General features: G+C 60.4%; 1 protein-coding gene across 2 annotated transcripts; it reads left to right on the plus strand.

Moving 5' to 3' along the window:
- The first annotated feature begins 3,081 nt into the window (after nucleotides 1-3,081).
- On the plus strand, nucleotides 3,082-16,673 carry BSG (basigin (Ok blood group)). 2 transcript variants are annotated; one of them, XM_083810953.1, is made up of 8 exons: nucleotides 3,082-3,240; nucleotides 9,330-9,486; nucleotides 11,121-11,209; nucleotides 11,692-11,819; nucleotides 12,035-12,308; nucleotides 14,590-14,614; nucleotides 14,939-15,007; nucleotides 15,556-16,673. In XM_083810953.1, exons 1-7 carry the CDS (start codon nucleotides 3,159-3,161, stop codon nucleotides 14,994-14,996), a joined length of 813 nt encoding a protein of 270 aa, XP_083667079.1. In that variant the 5' UTR covers nucleotides 3,082-3,158; the 3' UTR covers nucleotides 14,997-15,007; nucleotides 15,556-16,673. The 2 variants fall into 2 exon arrangements, with proteins under 2 accessions (XP_083667079.1, XP_083667080.1); XM_083810954.1 differs by lacking the exon at nucleotides 14,590-14,614 and having other exon boundaries at nucleotides 12,035-12,324.
- The last annotated feature ends 1,025 nt before the right edge of the window (nucleotides 16,674-17,698 follow it).

Below are 17,698 nucleotides of genomic sequence, written 5' to 3' on the forward strand. Positions count from 1 at the left end.
GTGGCTGTGTGGGTGCCTGAGGCTCTGCCTGTGGTAGCGGTTTCTGCACCAGCCCCGGACAAGCTCCTGCCCCGCCGCCTGCGGCCCTGGCAGGCAGAGGCGCCGCTCCGAGGGCTGCGGGGGGGCTTTGGTCCTGCAGCACCCTCATCCCTCCCTCCCCAAACCCAGGGGGCGGACAGGGCTGCGGACAGGCCTTAAATGTGAGAGCACGGTTGGGTTCAGGCGGCTCTGCGTGCCCGGGGCCTGCCCAGGCAGCACCCGCCTGCGCTGGGCTCGGAGCAGGGGCCGACGGGGGCCCAGGCTCCCCCCCCCCCAGTGCCTCTGATCTGGGCGCAGCTGGGCCCTGCCCCAAGTCCGGGGGCTGGGACCTGCCGGGATGTGCGAGGTGCTGGGCTCAGCCCCCCAGCCCTCACCACACGTGAGCGGCGTTGCTGCCGCCTTGCTGGGCTGCGGGGGGGCAACGCTGCTGCCTGCCCCCCCCCCCGGGGCTGTGCCCTGCAAAACGCCTGCCTGGGGCCTCTGCTGGCCCCGCAGGGCTCCCGCTGTGACCCCACCTCGGATCGGTGATGAGCAAAACCTCCCCCTGCCTGATGTGTAAATGGGATAAGGCTTTGATTGACACCTGCGACCGCACGTGGTGAATGCATGTGCTTTGTTGCCTTAGGAAATCAGGCTAAAAGGTGAATAGGATTATTCCTTTACCGGGGCTGGAAAATGGCTCCCAAGGTCACCGGGCTGTGCCAGCCCGGGCTGCTGGGTCTGGCCTTCCCCTTTTTCTCCCGGGGGCTGCTCCCTCCATCGCCCCACGCGTTGCTCCGTGCCTTACCCTGCCCGGGCTCGTCCCTGGCCGTGGATGTTTTCCCTGAATCACCGTGCCCGCGCGCCTCTGGGGCTGCTCACGGCCGGTTGCCTCTCGCTGCCCCGGGATGCTGGGGGATCGGGCTGTGAGCTGCCCCCAGCCCCGTGTCCGGGAACGCCCCAGCCCCGGTTGTGCAAACCGGGCAGCGGCGAGAGGGGTGGCTTCCCTACCGGCGGTGTCGCGGTAGCAGGAGGCCACCGGGCCCCCCTGTCCCGGGGCTAGGACGGCCGAGGGCACGGCACGGCTCGAGGTGCCTGTGGCTGCTGGGAGCGGGACCCTCGGGGGGAGGCTGCCCCTGCTCTGCCCCAGGTCTGCGCCGCGGGGTCCGCCGGTGCGGGAGGACACAGGTGGGGGGGGAAGGATGTGAGCGGATGGGGGGGCAGCCGGGCAGGACGTGCTGGGAGGCAGGTGCAGAGTTCGGGGGAAGAGACGCTCCGGGAGGATTAAGGAGTTTACAAGCCCGGCAGATCCCCACGGGGAGCACGGCGGGGGCTGGCGTCAGCAGCCCCATTGTCTCGGCTCTTCCTGCCCCGCTGCCAGCGCCCCCGGTCCCCCCCGGCCGCGAGCTCCATGGCTCTCCTGGGGCTGCCTCAGCCAAGCACCGCTGCCCCGGCCGGGGATGGGCCGGGGATGGGGCTGCTCTCCTGCAGGGCCCCCGGCCCTGGTGATCGGGGCCGAAACAGCCGGCGGTGCGCTGCTATCGCCCGCCCGGCACCTTGGTGTTATCGGGCGGCTGCAGCTGGGCTGGGAACGGGGACCAGAGACCCCTCGTCCCTGGGGCTCCTGGAAAACCCCGCCTGGGCCGCGAGCGAGGGGTCTGCTCCTGCAGGGCCCAGCCTGCGGGCACGGCCGGGATTTCAGCCCCGGGGATGTCCGGTGGTGCTGGCCTGGGCTCGCGAGCGTTCCCCGCTCCTCGCGGCTCCAACCGGGGCTGTGTGAGCCTCGCAGGACTGGGGCCGTGCAGCAGGGGCCGGGCCGCCGGTTTGTCTTGGCGCGGGCCCCGCCGCTGTCCGCAGGCAGCCTTTGTCTCTGCCTCGCCCCCCCCGCCGGGGAAGCGCTGCCCGGTTCCCTTCCCACGCGTGGGGCCGCGGCCCCGGCTCACCCCGGCTGCTGGCAGCGCCTCCGGGATGGCCGAGGCGGGGGGGGGGGGAGGCACCCGTCCTGCCCGGGGACCCCCGTGGTGGCGGGGAAACCCCCAGCGTGCCCTGTGGGGCCGAGGAGCGGGGGCAGAGGGCCCCCAGCAGCTGCCCCCCGGTGCCCGGAGCCGTGCCCCGGCCGTGGGCCGAGCACCCGGTGCTGCCCGTTGCTGCCCGGAGCTGCCCGGTGCTGCCCGTTGCTGCCCGGAGCTGCCCGGTGCTGCCCGGAGCTGCCCGGAGCTGCCCGGTGCTGCCCGCCGCGTCCTGCAGACAGGAGGGCGAGCCGGCGGGGGGCGGGCTGCAAACCCCGGGGCCCCCCCGGGCGGTCCCCGCTGCTGCCGAGGCACCGCCGGGAGCCCCGCGGCCGCGCACCGGCCCGTCCTTGCGCCGCCCTCCCCGGGCCCCCGCTCGCCCCGCGGCCCCGGGGGGCAGCCGGGAGCCGGCCCTGGGCCGGCGCGGGGGGGCGCGGGGGCCACCGGGGGCGGGCGGCGCTGCGCAAGCAGAGCAAAGGGCGGCCGCTGCGGGGGCTCGGGCACCGGGCAGGCGCCGTTCCCGTCCCCGGGGCTCTCCGCGGCACAGCGCGGGGGGGCGGTTTGCCCGCACCGGGCCCGGGGCTTCTCCGCCCTGCCCCGCGGGCACGGCCTCGGCCTGCGGACGTGCTGCGCTCCCCGCACTGCGGGCACCGGGCGCGGGGGGGGCCAGGGGAGCCGGGGGGGGAGCCGGGGGGGGGACCGGGGAGGGGGCCGGGGGGGACCGGAGGGGGCCGGGGGGGACCGGGGGGCACCGGGCGGTGGAACCGGGGAGGGAGCCGGGGGAGCGGGGGCCTGGGGGGAGCCCCGCGTCCGCCCGCGCTCCGCGCCCCCCCCCCCCCCCGGTCGCGCCCTCCCATTGGCTGCCGTCGCGCGGCGGGCGGGGCCGCGGCGGGACCGGCCCGAACCGGCTGTCCCCGCGGGGGTCGGCGGGCCGCGGGAGGCCGCTCCGCGGAACCTTTGCTCCGATTGGCCGGGCGCGGCCGGGCGGGCGGGGCAACGCGCGGGAGCGGCCGTGCGATTGGCGCCGGGGAGAGCCGGGGGGCGTGGCCTGAGCGGTAGCCCCGCCCCCTCCGCCGTGCCCCGGCGCGGCGCTTATAGCGGGCGGGCGGCGCGGCGGGAGCGCGGGCGGCGATGGCGGCGGGCGTGGAGGGGCTGCGAGGGCTCCTGGCGCTGCTGGTGCTGGGCGTGCTGGCGGCCGGCGGCGAGGGCACAGGTACGGCGGCGGGGGGCGGGAGGGGAACGGGAACGGGAACCGGGGAAAGGGAACGGGGAGGGGGGCACAGCGCGGCGGCCCCGGGGTGGGGGGGCGGGCGTGCCGGGGGTGGTCGTGCCGGGGGGGTGGTCTCGGGTTTGTGCACGGCCCTGGGGCGGCGGGGGGGTGGGGGGTGGGGGGTGGGGGGGGGACCGGGGGTGGGTCCGGCACTGGGGGCATCGTGGCCGTGGAGCCCCCCGGGGGGGGGCGCGGCGGGGGGAGCGGGGAGCGGGGGGGGGGGAGTGGGGAGCGGGGGCTGCCCGCCCGGCCCCGCTCCGCCCCCCGGTGCTGCGCCCTGCCCCCCGCCACGTGCCTGCCCGCACGCACCTCGCGGTGCCCGGTTCCCCCCCCCCCCCATAGCTGAGGGGCTCCGGTTCCTGCAGCCCCCCCGGCCCCGGGGCGCTCGGAGCCCCCGGGCCGCCGCCGTGCCCTGCTCCGCCGCCTCGTGCTCCCCTCGCGGTGTGTGCTCGGGGCTCCGGGACCCGAGGCTCTGCCCCCCCCCGGGCCCCCGGGGCCCGCCCGTGGCCGCGGAGCTGCCTCGGAGTCGAACCCAGGGGGAAGGGCCGGGGCCGTCGGAGCGGGGCGGGGGGGGGGACGCTCTGCAGCCCTGGGGAGGGTCGGGGGGGCTCATAAATAACCCAAAACCGCGGTGCCCCGCTCCCGGCCCGGGGAGCTGGGCGAGGGCACGTTCCCCTGGGGCCAGCGCCCCCCCCCCCCGGTGGCTGCCCCACGTCGGGCTCGGGGCTGGGGGGCCCCGCTGCCTGCCCTCGCTGGGTGCTTCCCCTCCTGCCCGCGGGCAGGCCCCCGGGCCTGAGCCTGCCTGGGGCGCTCAGCCGGGCGGCTCCTGCTGCCTCCGGGGAGGGACCCGGTGCAGGGCAGGGTGCCTGGGGGGGGCCGTTCCTGCCCCCGGGCTGGGTGCGAGGAGCTGCGGGGAACAGCCCCGGGGCCGCGCATTTTAGCTCTGCGCTCCCGCTGAAGTCCCCGTCCCCTTCCCACTTACTCCTCCAGTGACCTGAGCGGGGGGCTGGGAGGTGGGGGGGGTCTTCTGCCCCTCTGCGGCGCTCAGCCCTTGGCTCGGGGCAGAGCCCCGGGGGTGACCGCTGAGGCCGCGGCGTTTGTGGCTCGCGGCAAAGAGCGGCTGGCAGCGGCGTGGGTGTGCTTGGACTCTGCACCCAGCCTCGTGCAGGTCTCCTGCCCGGTCACACAAAGCTATGGGGAGAGTCCATTTTACAGCTATTAGTGGAAACGGCAAAAAGTCGCCGCTTCGGATGTCCCTCCCCGAGGCCAAGAAGCAAAGGTCAGGCTGCGGGGGGAGCGCGCCCTGCAGCATGGTGCCGGCCCCCGCCAGGCCCCCGGCGCTGCCCGTGCCCTCCCTCCGCACAGGGAGGCTGCTTTTAGTTGGAAGGTGACTCAGGGGAGCGCTATCTGCCCTTGCACGCCGCTGCGCTGCCCCTTGGCCTGGGGAGCTGGCTGCAGCTCGCAGCCCCTCGCCCCCTGGGGAACTTGGGGGCAGCTCTGACGGGTCCTGGGGGGCTGATGCCGGCAGTGCTCGTGTGCCCCAGGACTTAGCGGGTGCTCTCCCCAGCCTGGTGGTTGCTCTGCCTCGTGTAGGAAGGGGAGAGGACGTGAAATCCCGTGTGAGTGCAGGGGGTACCTGCTGTTACTAGTGTGGGCTAGCTGAAGCCTCTCTGAAAGGCATGAAGTGCCCTCTAACTCGGAGCACGTAACCTTGCAACAGCTTATTTTGTCAGCATACAATAATCACCTTACAGCTGCTAAAAACCAAACAAAAAGCCCCACCCACCCCCAGAGACAAAAACAAAACTCAAACCCGCTGATATTTACTAGCTCCCATTTTAAACCAGGCTGCAGTTGAAGTGGGACAGGCTCCTACATGTGCAGTAGTCAGCTCTGTGACTCTTCAAAATAAGGTGGTTGGGAGTGTTTAATCACAGGCCCGAGGTGTAAAAGCCCATTCTGCTGCCCAGAAGCGTCAGGAGGCGTGCGAGCGGCTCGTCCCGTGCCAGTGTGCGAGTGTGGCCCTGGAGGCTGTTGGGCTTGTTCTCTGGGTGCTTCACGAGGCGGCCTCCAGCAAGTTCTGGTGCACGAGAGCTGCTTGTTGCGGGGACCCGTACGTCTTCTGGAGCCCCGGCCACCTCCTGCGCCTTCGTGAAACCAGTTCAGGATCGTTCTGGTGCCTCTGCTACAATTCTGTAATCCAGAATTGCTTGGAACATTTAGAACTGCTGCAGAGGTGTTACTGCGTTTCTGGAAGCAGCCAGCAGCACTGTTGCTGGCGTGTGAAATAGCAGCAGGCTCTTCTAGCCCCGAGCTACTCTGACCTCTGTTTTAAAGGTGCCTCAGTTTTAAATATCAGCCGTCTGCTAAAGCTGTCCTGTACCAGACGGGGGTCAGAGCTCTCCTTGCTTGTCCAAGCACGCTTATTCTTCCAGCTATGTATACTGAAGCTTTAAAAGTCTAAATTCTCCTTTGAGGAATGTGGAAGTGATTTACTTAGGACTCTGAAATGTACCTTGCAGACTCATTTGTGTTTTCCTTGAGTTTGAGCAATGCTGGTTTCATAATACCGGTTTGCTTCCACACTCTCAATAAGCCACGAGATTTCTTATTGAAGCATCTTCAGAAATTCAAAACCAAAAGAAATTGTCCCTGAACCCACCTCCCTCATGCCTGTGTGTTACGATACCTGCGTGGAGCAGCCTATAACCATGACATTCAAGTGCTCAGTAACAAATTTCCGGGGAATACCCTTAAAGTCTGCTGGTGGCGGTTCTGAGAAGTGCAGCCTGCAGTCAGTGCAGGAAGTACGTGTCACAAGCCTCGCTGGTTCTTCGGAAACCTTGCTCAGACTGAGTCACGTAAGTAACCTTGACGTTGGTGTGATGTCTCTTCCTGGCCTCCGGGACCAGCCCTCCCGGGGCCCTGCTCTTTCCCCCGCTGTCCTGGAGCGATTGGTGCCGGCTCCCCTCCGCGGGCTGCTGGTGGCAGCCGATAACAGCCTGGGGGCACCGCGGGCAGCTCGGCTTCCCGCAGCCCTGGGGCTTTTGGGGCTGTCTCTGGGCTGTCGGCTTCCTGAGAGCCAGGCCCCGGGGCTCCGAGCACAGGAACAACTTGAAGGGTGCCGTCGTTCTGGGTGTCTCTGCTTTTAAGCTGTTTATTACTAATTTACCTCTGCAGAGTTGTCTGTCGGATGGAAAATCTGATTTTGTTGTGTGGCAACGGATGTTAGAAATTTCTTCACCTCGTTTGTGGCATCTTGCGGACTGCAAGACAATCTCAAAAAACCACACACACACACAAAAAAAAAGCCCACAGAACCCAGGCAGTCGTATCAGTAAGGTGTTTAGCAGTGTCCGCCTGTTAACGAGCGGAGCGGTGCGACGAGCTCGTGAGATGGTGGAGGAGAGCGGCAGGGCGGCCCGGTGCCTGTGGCCGTGCGGCGGCTGGGGCAGCGCCGGGCTCCGGCCAGCTCCAGGTCACGGCCGGGAGCGTGGGGCCGGGGAGGAGGTGGGTGAGAAGCGTCTCCGTGCGGCGGGAGGTCTGTGCGGCATGCGGTGCTGCCGATGGGTGGGCACTTCGGGTACCCAGCTGGCGTTCTCCAGGTGGAAATGATGTTACGACAAGGAACGGCGCCTCAGTGTGTTCCGTATGCATGCGCAGATGTGTCCAGGGAAGCGTTTTGCTGTGGGGATGCTCAAGCAGTGGGGTCTGTGGAGGCCGGGGCAGAAACCCGCTGCTGCCTTGGCCCTGACCTTGCTGCGGGCCTGTCCCTCTCCGGGCCGAGGTACGAGGCTGGGGGGCTCTCGGCCTGCCCCAGCGAGCGCCGCCTTGGGGAGCCGGCCCTCGCAGGAGAGGCAGTGCCGGGGTTCTTGCTCGGATCCTGGCAGATACCGTACATGCTCCTGGTGTTCTGGTCTTGCGGTGGGAGGCCTTGCTGCCTGGAGGCACAACTCTTCAGAGCCAGGGCCCTGTCTGAGCTGCGCGGCTGGACGGAGTCTGGAGAGTGGGGAGGGAGAGGATTCTGACCTGAACACTGTGGCATCTTCTCGATGGCTGAATTTTTTTTTTGCTTGTAGAGGGTGAATTCTTGCTTTGCACTAACACTTTGCACTAATACCTCTTCAACTCGTAGCTGGTTTTATAAAGTCACCGCTGTCTCAAAAGAGACTGACTCAGGACAGCGTCGAGTTGTACTGCGAGGCGATTGGCAATCCCATCCCTGAGATCCAGTGGTGGTTCGAGGGGAACGAGCCAAATGAGACCTATGCTCAGCTTTGGGATGGTGCACGGCAGGACCGTGTCAAAATCAACGCCACCTACAACCTGCACTCCACCAGCACCATCTACATCGCAAACCTCACGGGCGACGACTCGGGCACGTACGAGTGCCGGGCCAGCAACGACCCTGACCGCAACCACTTGTCGAAGAGCCCCAAAGTCAAGTGGATCCGATCACAGGCTAACGTTTTTGTCATCGAACGTGAGTGGCCGTCCTGAGGCCTTGGCACTTGCTCGGACACTGGTGTCTTGAGTCTCCCGCCATGCTCACCCCTGCACCCGTGTCCTGTGACTCCCCAGAGCCCCCTCACCTTCCCACCCTGGCTGTAGATCCGAGAGACTCCCCCTTGTGTCGTCTCCCTCACCGCCTCTGACCTGACCCAAAACGGCCCTCAAAAAGGGTTGTGACTTCCCAACCAAAACGCCATTCAGCAACCCCGTGCCTTTTCTGGAGCCAAAGACCTGGAATGTGTCGCTTATTCCCGAGTGCCTCCGTGTCCCGGTGCTGGCTTGCAGAATTAAGTCCTGGTTCTGCTGGTAGACTCTGTCCTAACCACCACTGACAAACCAGCCCTTCCCTGCAGCTCCTACAGCCTCTGCTTCCGTCAGCGGTCTTGCTTTAAGCTCGCTTTCCTGCTAGTGATACAAGCTGTGGGGACCAAAATCTGCTTTTAGTTTCCCGTGGTGCAACCATTTTTGAAATGGCCGTGTCTGTGTGCGACACTGAGTGTGGCGTAGCTGCGCGCTGGGAGCGACCGGGTGTCCTCCGCTCCCAGCGCTGGCAACGGGACCGGAGCTAACGGGCTGCTGGCTTCTGAGTAACAGAAACCTGGGCCAGGGTGAGGGGATGTAACGTCCTGCTAAGGCCTCATGAATCCTGAAGCGTACTAGGGAGTACAAAACTCCAGCAGAGCCTTCTTCCAGTGGAATTGGGGTAGGAGGAAAAGCAGGTCTGTTAGGCCCGTGCAAAACTTGTTCCTTCCAGGTGCAGAGCCTGTGTGGAAGGGCAGGGAACATAGTGCCACCGGGGCTGTGTAATGGTTCTGCTAATGGCAGCCGTGCGCTTCACTGCCTCTGAGTCGAAATGCCTGACTCGTCTTATGATGTATAATTTACTGCTTCTTGGCACACGGAGGTCCAGGACCTTTTGGAGTCATGGTTATGTGTGTTCTCCCAGGAATAAACCTGGCTATAAAAACGTGGGCTGCATCATATGATGCGTGTATTGCTTGTGTAAGGTCACCTTTGTTACCCCTCACAAAAGAGGGCCTTGGCTGCCGTAGGTTATATTACCTGCAGGTTCCTAAATCTGCTCTGACTGTGGGAGGTGTTGACATGCAGCGAGCACTAAAGCGGCTCGTAAAAGCAGGGAGCTGAGCTACTGTAACTGCCCTTCACAGTATGGCTTTTTCCACTGCTTATTGAGCACTCGGCTCTATTAGAGCTGCACCCATTGAGCAGGAGGCTCAAAGCTGTCCATGGGACATGGCAGCGATCCCGACCCCGGTGGGAGCAGCTGTAGAGTCAGTGTCCTGTTACTGCGAGGTGCAGTCAGGCCCTAGCTCTCTGGCTTTCCAGTCTCCTGCGCTGGTGTCACCAGTTCTGGTAGGAAACTGACCACAAAGGTAAGTGGAAAGCTATGGTGGAGGTGAGGAGCTGTGGGTTTTGACTCTTTGCGGTACAGGTTGTTGGGCAGGTGCCTGACCTTGTGAATACCAGGTGCTAACTTCAGTGGGATTATTTACAAACAGGTCCAGACGTCCAAACAGGGTTCTCAGACTCTACTGGCAAGCTGATCCTCAGCTGCAACCTAACCGATCCTGCCTTTGCCGTCGAGGGTCATGAATGGAAGCATGGAGACAAGATACTTCAAACAGACACGGAGTCAAGCGCTTTCACCAGTTACATGTAAGTGTCGGCTGCAAGGCCAGATAAGAATCTAAACAAGGACACTTTTTTTTTAACTGGAGGCAGTATCTCCTACCCACTGAACTCAAAGCTGAGTGCTTGCAGTCTTGCCAGAAATAAAAAGTTTTAAACTTCAGAACATAAGATGAACAAAACAAAGTTTTGGTGAGACCCCATTCTTCCTACTTTTGGGAGAGGAGGGAATGAGGAGGCAGAGAGAGGGAAAGTAAAGTGCCACCGGTGTCCTCCTGGTAGGAGGAGCCCTGTGGCCCCGTGTCTCTGCAGAATTCGGCCGGGCTGGGATTGCCAGGTGCAGCGTGGCCCAGGCCCCTGCACTGCCTGTGCTGTGCCCGCAGCACTGACAGCAGCACGGCACGGCTGCCTCGCGGAGCTCGGAGGAGCCCCTGCTGCCCCCAAAAGGCACGTGGAGCTGCACACTCCCATGTTTTCTGTGTATCGTGCTTTTACGTACGTCTCCCTGCTACAGAGCGAGCGGGGAAGCTGCCTGCAGATTAGTCTCTGAAGCTGTTTGCAGGCTGTAGCTGAGCAGGGCCGGGGATACCGGCCGTATTGTGGCGGTGCACTGAGCCTTCCTTTCCGATTACAGTCAGGCCCGGCTGGCACTGACCCAGCAGCTGTAGAGGCATCATGTCCTTTTGTATGGCAGTGCCGACGTGCCTGTCTCCCCATAGCAACAGGGAGCTGAACAAGGATTAAAGTATTTATAACCCAGCCTCCCTCGCGTGACCTCAATTCCTTAGCTGAGTGGTTTTTGGAAGTGGGAAGCTCCGTGCACAGCAGAGCTAACAAACGGTCTGTTGTCCCAGCGCAGCCGGGGACTGAAACTTTGCCCCTTCCCCTGAGTGGCTATTACTAAGCTGCAGAATGTGATGTTTGTTGCAGTGCAGCATAATCCACTAAATCTCAGGGCAGCAGCTTCACAAAGACAAAAATGGGAGAGCGCTCTCTACACTTGGATCAATCCAGAGTGACTCAGCCTGGGTTTTTCTCTGTCACTGTCATGTGTCCCAGCAGCCTTCCCTGCACAGGAAGAGTACCCTCCCTCTGAATCTGCTGTCTTAAGGTCCCTGTCCCTCTCCTGTAGAGGGGAACCGCAGGGCTGAGGTACTGCTGGAGGTGTGTGGCCGTGCTCGCTTCATGTTTGGGGGCTTGGCGCAGTAGGGGATGACTTTTAACAGGGCTGCAGTCGTACCTGGTGAAGGCGTGTTGTCCTGATTCTCTGCTTCTGTAGGGGCTAGCAGTCAGTTCTTATTTTCCCCCCTGTAGAGGCCCTGGAGGCAAGAGTGATTTGGGTTAGGGGGTGGAAGCTGCTGGTTTGCAGGGTTTGGGATGCAGGTTATCTCGGTGATCACTGAGTTGACAGGCCCACGTCAGACTTGGCATGTGTGGAATCCCTCTCTGCCATCCTTAACGTGTGGGGAGAGAAAGGCAGAGAGCAGGGATGCAGTAGGTGCGTGGTGCTGCACAAATCTTGGTGCTGGAATGGGAGAAACGGCCTGTACAGGAGGCTGCTGTTCAGGTGTCCTAGGGCTGTCTCTGTGGGTCTGGAATCGTGTATTTTTGGACAACAGTAGCTGAGCTGAATGCTTATCTGACAACCTGTTTTTTGGTAGAATCGAGGGGAAGAAGGAAGAGCACTCTGGTATCTATGAATGCATCTACAAAACAAGCCCAGAGATAAAAGGAGAAATGAATATATCAGGTAACTCCACGGGTTTGCTTCTGCGGCTGAGGAGGGGAGTGGGGAAGCTGCGGCCTCCTGAACACTTTGCTTTGGTAGCAAAGCAAGCCGAAAAGCTGCTTCTAGCCCTTACCAGTAGGGCTGCTGGGCTCTACTTGTGAATTACCAGGTTTGCTCTGTGAGGCATCTCAGTTACATCAAGCAACTAAGCTGTCTGTAGGGTCAGCCTGGGGACCTTGCAGTAAATCAGCCTTCTGCTGTGGGAGGGGGGCAGTACCTGGTGGTCAAACCTGTCTGAGCCTTTCCTGAAGCACTTTCAGGTGCTTCCTGCTCTGAAAATGCCAAATGTTGGACAAATGAAGAGATTAAGACCGGCTAATACATTTCTTAAACTGAAGTAAAGAAACGAGCAACTTTGTCTGATAGTGGCTAGGTGGACTGCAACGAGTCTTTCGTGTCTCTTCCATGGTGAGGTGTTAGACTTTCTTTTTCTCTTGCCGCAGTTCTGCCCCAAGTGGTGGCATACAAGAAGTCTGAGCATGGGAACGAGGGGGACACGGGGGTGCTGACCTGCAAGAATCCCTCTTTTCCTCCTGTCAGCGATTGGGTCTGGTACAGAAATGATCAAGAGGTAAGTGCTGTGTCTGTCCTGGCTCCCCCTCTGCCTACCCTACTTACCAACGAGGAGGCAGAGGACCTCTTCCCATCAGAATTAGCTGTTTCAGAGTAGCCTTCTCCTTAGTGCCATGGCAAGGAGGATTTCTGCAGTGTTAGACCTGTGCCTATAACGTGAGCAGCTCCCCTCGTGCCAGGAGTACCCTGAAGCTCTCTATTCCTTCCTTCTAGTCCATCGTCAATGGATCTGGTCGATACATTATCAAGTCCAGCGGCAACAAGACAGAGTTACGCATTCTTAAGCTGAACATCGAGGAGGATACGGGTGACTACCACTGCAGTGCCACCAACTCTTTTGGCAAGGGTGAAGCTACAGTGAACCTGCGCGTACGCAGCCGTCTGGCAGCGCTCTGGCCCTTCCTGGGTATAGTGGCAGAAGTCCTGGTCCTTGTCACCATCATCTTTATCTACGAGAAGAGGAGGAAGCCAGATGAAGTTCTCGATGGTAAGAGGCACCTGGGGTTACATCTTTCTGGGGAGAAAAAGGAGCTTGTAGGGTGCAGGCAAATTGTTCTCAGAGAACTCAGACTTTGTCAGATGGGCGCTACACCTCAGTGGGAGGCCTGCTTCTCAGGAATGCTTCTTGTCTAACCGTCGTAGCCTCCACCAGGTTACTTTGGCGTGGAAGTACTTGCACGCTTTCTGCCGATCCTTCAGCAAGCTGTGCTTTGGCTCCAGAGTTACATTCGGTGCAGGTCAGCCTGACCCTTTGTCTCAGCAGTTCCTCTGCACTTTGTTCAGCGGCTTGATGCGAGCATCTCCAGGACAGGGTTTTCTTTGACAGTTAACATTCTGGAGAAAATGATTTGGGAACAGGTAGTAGAGCTTTTCTGAGCTGCAAAGGAAGGGAGTCTGTCAGTGGTTCCGTAACAACAGGCTTAGCCTCAGCTCGTGAATCTGTTTTGGGTCCTCAAATTCACTCATCCCAGCTCTCCGGGAGTTCCTCAAAGCCTGGTGTTATCTCTAATCTGTTCTGGAAGTGTGGCTCCTCCCTTTCCTTATCGGTAGGAATCTTCATTGTGTTACCCCAGCAGCCCCTCCCTTATCTGATCCCGCTAACAATGCAGTGTAAATGCTCGGTATCCTTCCTGCTGGCTGGGTCAGTCACCTTCGCCCTTTGCAGGGGAACAGCACATCAGGTGGACTGGGTGGTGTGAAGGGAAGCAGAGGGACTAAAACTGAGTACCGCTGCCTGGCTGCGGAGCTTGAGAGATTCTACTCGAGGCGGTTTTATAAGTAAATGTGTTGCCCTCTGACACGGTGCTCTTGGCTGGAAGGCAGATGTCTACTTAAGAATGGCTGTAGCTACATCTTTTAGCAAAAAAAGCTGTAGCCTGTTTTGCTGAGTGTGGTTTCAGCTGATATCGGCTGAGTCCAGATCCTGCTCAGCTCTGTCCGAGTTGTGGTGGAGCCTTTGACAGATGACGACAGGTCCTGTAATACTGGCAGGCCTCCGGTCTCCTCTGGCGGCTCCTCAGCCAGAGATCTTAAGCTCAGGCTCCCAAGTGCTTGTGGATGAAAATACAGCATTGCACTTGATGCTACAACAGGGCAGTGTAAAGCTGCATCTCGCTCCTCGAAAGCCTCAGGAAGGCAGTGCTGAGCCAGCTTAGAGAGCTGCTGAGCCTCGGGTGTGTGGCGGTGAGCTGGCTGCTCCCTGTTACCTGGGATGGGAAGAGTCCAGCCTGTGTATGGCCTGATTTCCTTGCTGGTGTTATCTTTCCACTCTTCCCTTCTCTGCTGCTGGGTGTCACCTCAAATGGTAAGTGGAAGCTGGTTCCAGCCGTGTCCTCTCACCAGCTGTGTGCAGGTCTTGGTGCCCAAGGCAGCCCCGAGTTTAGAGCTCGGGTCTCACCCCTCAGCGCTGCTTGAGCGGAAGCCTGGGCCATGGAGGAGGTGATGGGAACCCTCTCCTGGAAGGTGGCAGATCGCAAGGAGCTGGTGAAAGGTCCCAGGGCTTGGCACTTGTTGGCAAAGGTGTTTTCTTAGCTGTGTTTCTCTGTGTAGCAAGAACGTGGCGTGCAGTGTTTGTTTTGTTTCACAAGATGTGCAGGGAGGAAGAAGGGCTTTACGTGGATACTGAAAGCCTTGTTCCTGCAGCCTTGACTTTGTGTTCAGATCTGGGAGCTGTTAACAGGGGTGAGAGCAGCAAGTACTTGGGTGTGCTGTCCCACCGAGTGGATTGTGGCTCCCATTTCAGCTCTGGGTGCTAGTGGGAGGACTGGCTGGGGACACGGGGTGTGGATGTTAACAGATGTTAGTGGTCAGCAGCGCTGCTTGAGGCTGCCTGGACGCTTCCCTGTGTAATTCTGCTTCTGTGGCTTCCTGGATAGTCTCAGGTGTGCCTCGAGGTTAATAAAGCACCAGACCTGACCTCTGCTGACGGGGAGTAGGAGACCTGGTTGTGCCCGTGCTGTGCCAACAGAAGCAACTGCATAACAGGAGCTTATGTCTAAGCTTGTGCCATGTCTAAGCTTAGACAAGAAGCAGCTTAAAACTCACGCTGGGGGTGGTAGTGTTCTAAGTAGTAGCCCCCCCTGCTCCCCCCAGCCGTGGTGAAATGGGAGCCCTGTCTGCGGTGACCTGCGGTGTCCAGAATCCCATCACCTCTCGGGATGCTGGTCCCCAGAGTTGCAGAGGTGGAAGAGAGGCAGGGATTACTGTGTGTGTGTGTTTCCCTTGACACTGTTTGTTCTTTCTCTTTCTGTGCTGTCCTGAACATGAAGATGATGATGGAGGTTCTGCACCTCTGTAAGTACCTTGTTTTTCTACTTAGTCATGTTTGTACTGGCAGATCACATTAATCAGGAAATCTGCTTTGAATATAAAAGTGAGCTGGTGCAGGAATACCACATTAGCTTCCGGGGGAACTTCCCCTTCCCCTGTTTTTTTTGTGGCCTCTCTATGAACTGCATACAACTTAGAATGGTACAGAGGTCTCAAACTGATTGTTCTGGCAACTAAATTCACCTTGCTGTATCTTGAGCGTCTATTTGGGTACGAATCGCATTAGTGGGTAGGGTGGGTTTTTGTGCTTTGTCTTCACTGCCCCTTTTCTCCCTTTTCTCTTTCCAGGAAAAGTAATGCCACAAACCACAAGGACAAGAACGTCCGCCAGAGAAACGCTAACTAAGCAGGGGCCAGGTGAGTGCTGCTCCCGAGGGCAGAGCTGCAGCTGAGAGCAGCTGCTGAGCCAGGTGTCTTCACCTCCTCGCAGCAAGGGGCTCGTACGGCCGTCCGGAGGTGCTTGTGTCTGGCTGGAACCCAGCCGGGGCTCTTCAGCAGCTTGTAAAAGCCACGTGGACAAAGGCTCCCTTGGCCCAGCATCATAGAGCGGTTCCTGGGCGAGGGAAGGAAGCCTTGCTGTGAAGTTCAGGCACAGACCATGAGCAGTATGGTAGGAAACTGCCAAAGCTGCTGGGGCTGCGTGAGGCACACTCAGCAGGGCCTGGCCTCTGCCCAGATGAGCAGAGGGAGGCGGGAGAGTGGTGGGCTCCACAGTGGGGGTCTTGCAGCATGGGAGGGTCAGGACTACCCAATAGTTCGTGCCCTGGACTTGAGCAAGAGATGAGTCCAAGCCCACAGCTTTATTCAAGGCAGCTGTTGTCCTGCTTTATCAGCCCCCCTCTAGCACTGCATGGCCTTATGGTACTGCTAGGTTATCTAAATGGCTTTTCTCTCTCTCACTCCAGGTGATATGTAGCTGAAGAACTCGTCTGGACATTTTTTTCTTCTTTTTCTTTGGTAAAATAGCACCATGAAATATTCTAGTGTGTCCTTGCGATTGAGTTACTTCACTTTCTAAAGGAACTTAAGTTGTAGAAACTAAAATACACGTGATGTTTTAAAAAAAAAGTTGTGGGAGGGTTTTTCTACCTGTAAGTGTAAATCCCTTGTTTCTGGTAGTCTTGGTCACTGGCTGTCTGTCCTAGGTCTCTTCATGTTGGTGCAGAGCGGGTGGGTGGGAGTACAACTTCTCTTCCTCTCCTCTCGAAGAGCAGCGTGCGCTGGGGGGGCTGTTCTGAAATGCCCTCCTTGCCCCACCTCAGTGCTGGAGGCCACACAGGGAGCTGCAGAGAGCCGACCTGAGCGTGGCAGCAAAATGCACAGTTCCTTGAGGGCTGCTCCACCAGACATGGCTGGCCTGGGTTCCCAGCAGGGCTGTCGTGTCCTGCGCATGCGGGTCAGGAGGAAACTGCTGTAGCAACCTTCTGGAGGTGACCCCATCCCTCAGAGCATCTTAGGAGGGCAGCTCTAGGTCTTTCCCAGTGCGTTACCTGGAGCAGGGCTGTGCCTTTCCCTTGCTTGGAAGCAGCCTGTGTCCTATAAGCTGCTCGTGCAGGGCCCCCGGGCACTGTCTGGGGTGGTTTGTGGAGGTGTGAGCCGCTCGCATCCCAGCACGCGCTGCCCCAGTGCCCTGCTGTGGGGCAGGCATTCCCCCCGGCTCCTCCAGGGATGCTCTTGGTGGTCACACTCAAACAGACAACCAGGAGACAGTGTTAGAGCTGGACACTGGCTGAACATGATTTGTGTTAACTTATTTAATGGGTTGTTAGTATTGCTTCTCAAGTGGCTACACTGGGGTCTGGGGGCAAAGTGTGGGGTGAGTGCTGGGGGTGCGGTGTGGTGGGGGGCGGTGTGACAGCATGTGTTCTTGTGCTTGGGCCATCTTGGTGTTTGTGCAACATAGGAGCCTGAGAGCAGATGAATGCTCAGTGGTGTCTAATACCTTTATTGCTGAGTAGCATTGAGCTGTTCCATCTGTTAACATACTTCACAAATAAAGATAATTCCTTTCTCTCTTTTTCCACCTTGGTTTGGATTCTGGTCTTTCATTTACCTCCTAGGTGGGCCCATGGGTTTCCTGACCTCCTCTGACCCCTTTCTGGCTCCTCTGGCTGCTGGACACAAAGCTTTGTCCCCCAGGCTCGTGCAGCTCTGACTGCTCTCTGATCACGAGCACGTACAGCCTGAGAGGTGTTCAAGCCCTTACAAAGGGAGGTGAGCAATGCTGGGGATGGGTGCTGTGTGCTGCCTCTTCAGGCAAGCTCTGCCTTCCTGCTCTGGCTTCTGGGTCGTGTCCCAGCTGGGCTGCAGGTTCTCGGGATCTCAGTTGCCTGGGACTTCATCCTCCAAGGGCTATTAAAGCCCCATCGGGAGCTCTGTGATCCAGAACGTGTGGGACTGGCTGGGACCTCTCAGTTCCTGCAAGCCCAAGGGGAGGGAGGTGAATGTGGGAGGTGTGAGGCCCGGCTCAAGAGGAGCCTGTGGCAGCAGTGAAGGGTCTCTGCTGACCTGACCCCCAGGAGCAGAGACTGCAGCATCTGAGTTTGCTGCATGCACGTCTCTCACCTCTCTAAACAATTTCTTTCTTTCTCCCTGTTCTCTCCTGGGTGGCAAAACATGGGTGCAAGGCCTCCGTCCGCTTCCTTTGCATGCAGCGGGGTTCCTTTAGAGAGGATGCAGCAGGGCCTCCCCATCCTGCGGGGGGTCGTGCAGCTGGGCTCTGCTTGCACCAGGAGCTGCTTCTCCCTGCTTGGGGGGCCACGGGCGGGGGGCCTGGCCCCGGGAGCAGCAGCAGCCGGTAACGGCTCCGCTGTCCCGGTGGCCCCGGTCCTGCTGCACGTCGGCGGGTTATGCAAGCCCTGGCACCGCCGGCCCCGGGCTCGCGGGTGATGAAAAAAAGAAAAATAAAAATCAATGCGTGGTTTAATTTCCTTGATGAGGATTAGGGGGCCTGCCCGCCCCGGCACAAAGCCCTGCTTGTGCCTTTTGTTCGGCGGGGCTGGCAGCGGCCGGGGAGCCGGGGGGGGGAGCGGCCCCGTGCTGCTCCCT

This window comes from Anser anser (assembly GCF_964211835.1).
Source record: "Anser anser genome assembly, chromosome: 25".
In the NCBI taxonomy this organism is placed as follows: Eukaryota; Metazoa; Chordata; class Aves; order Anseriformes; family Anatidae; genus Anser; species Anser anser.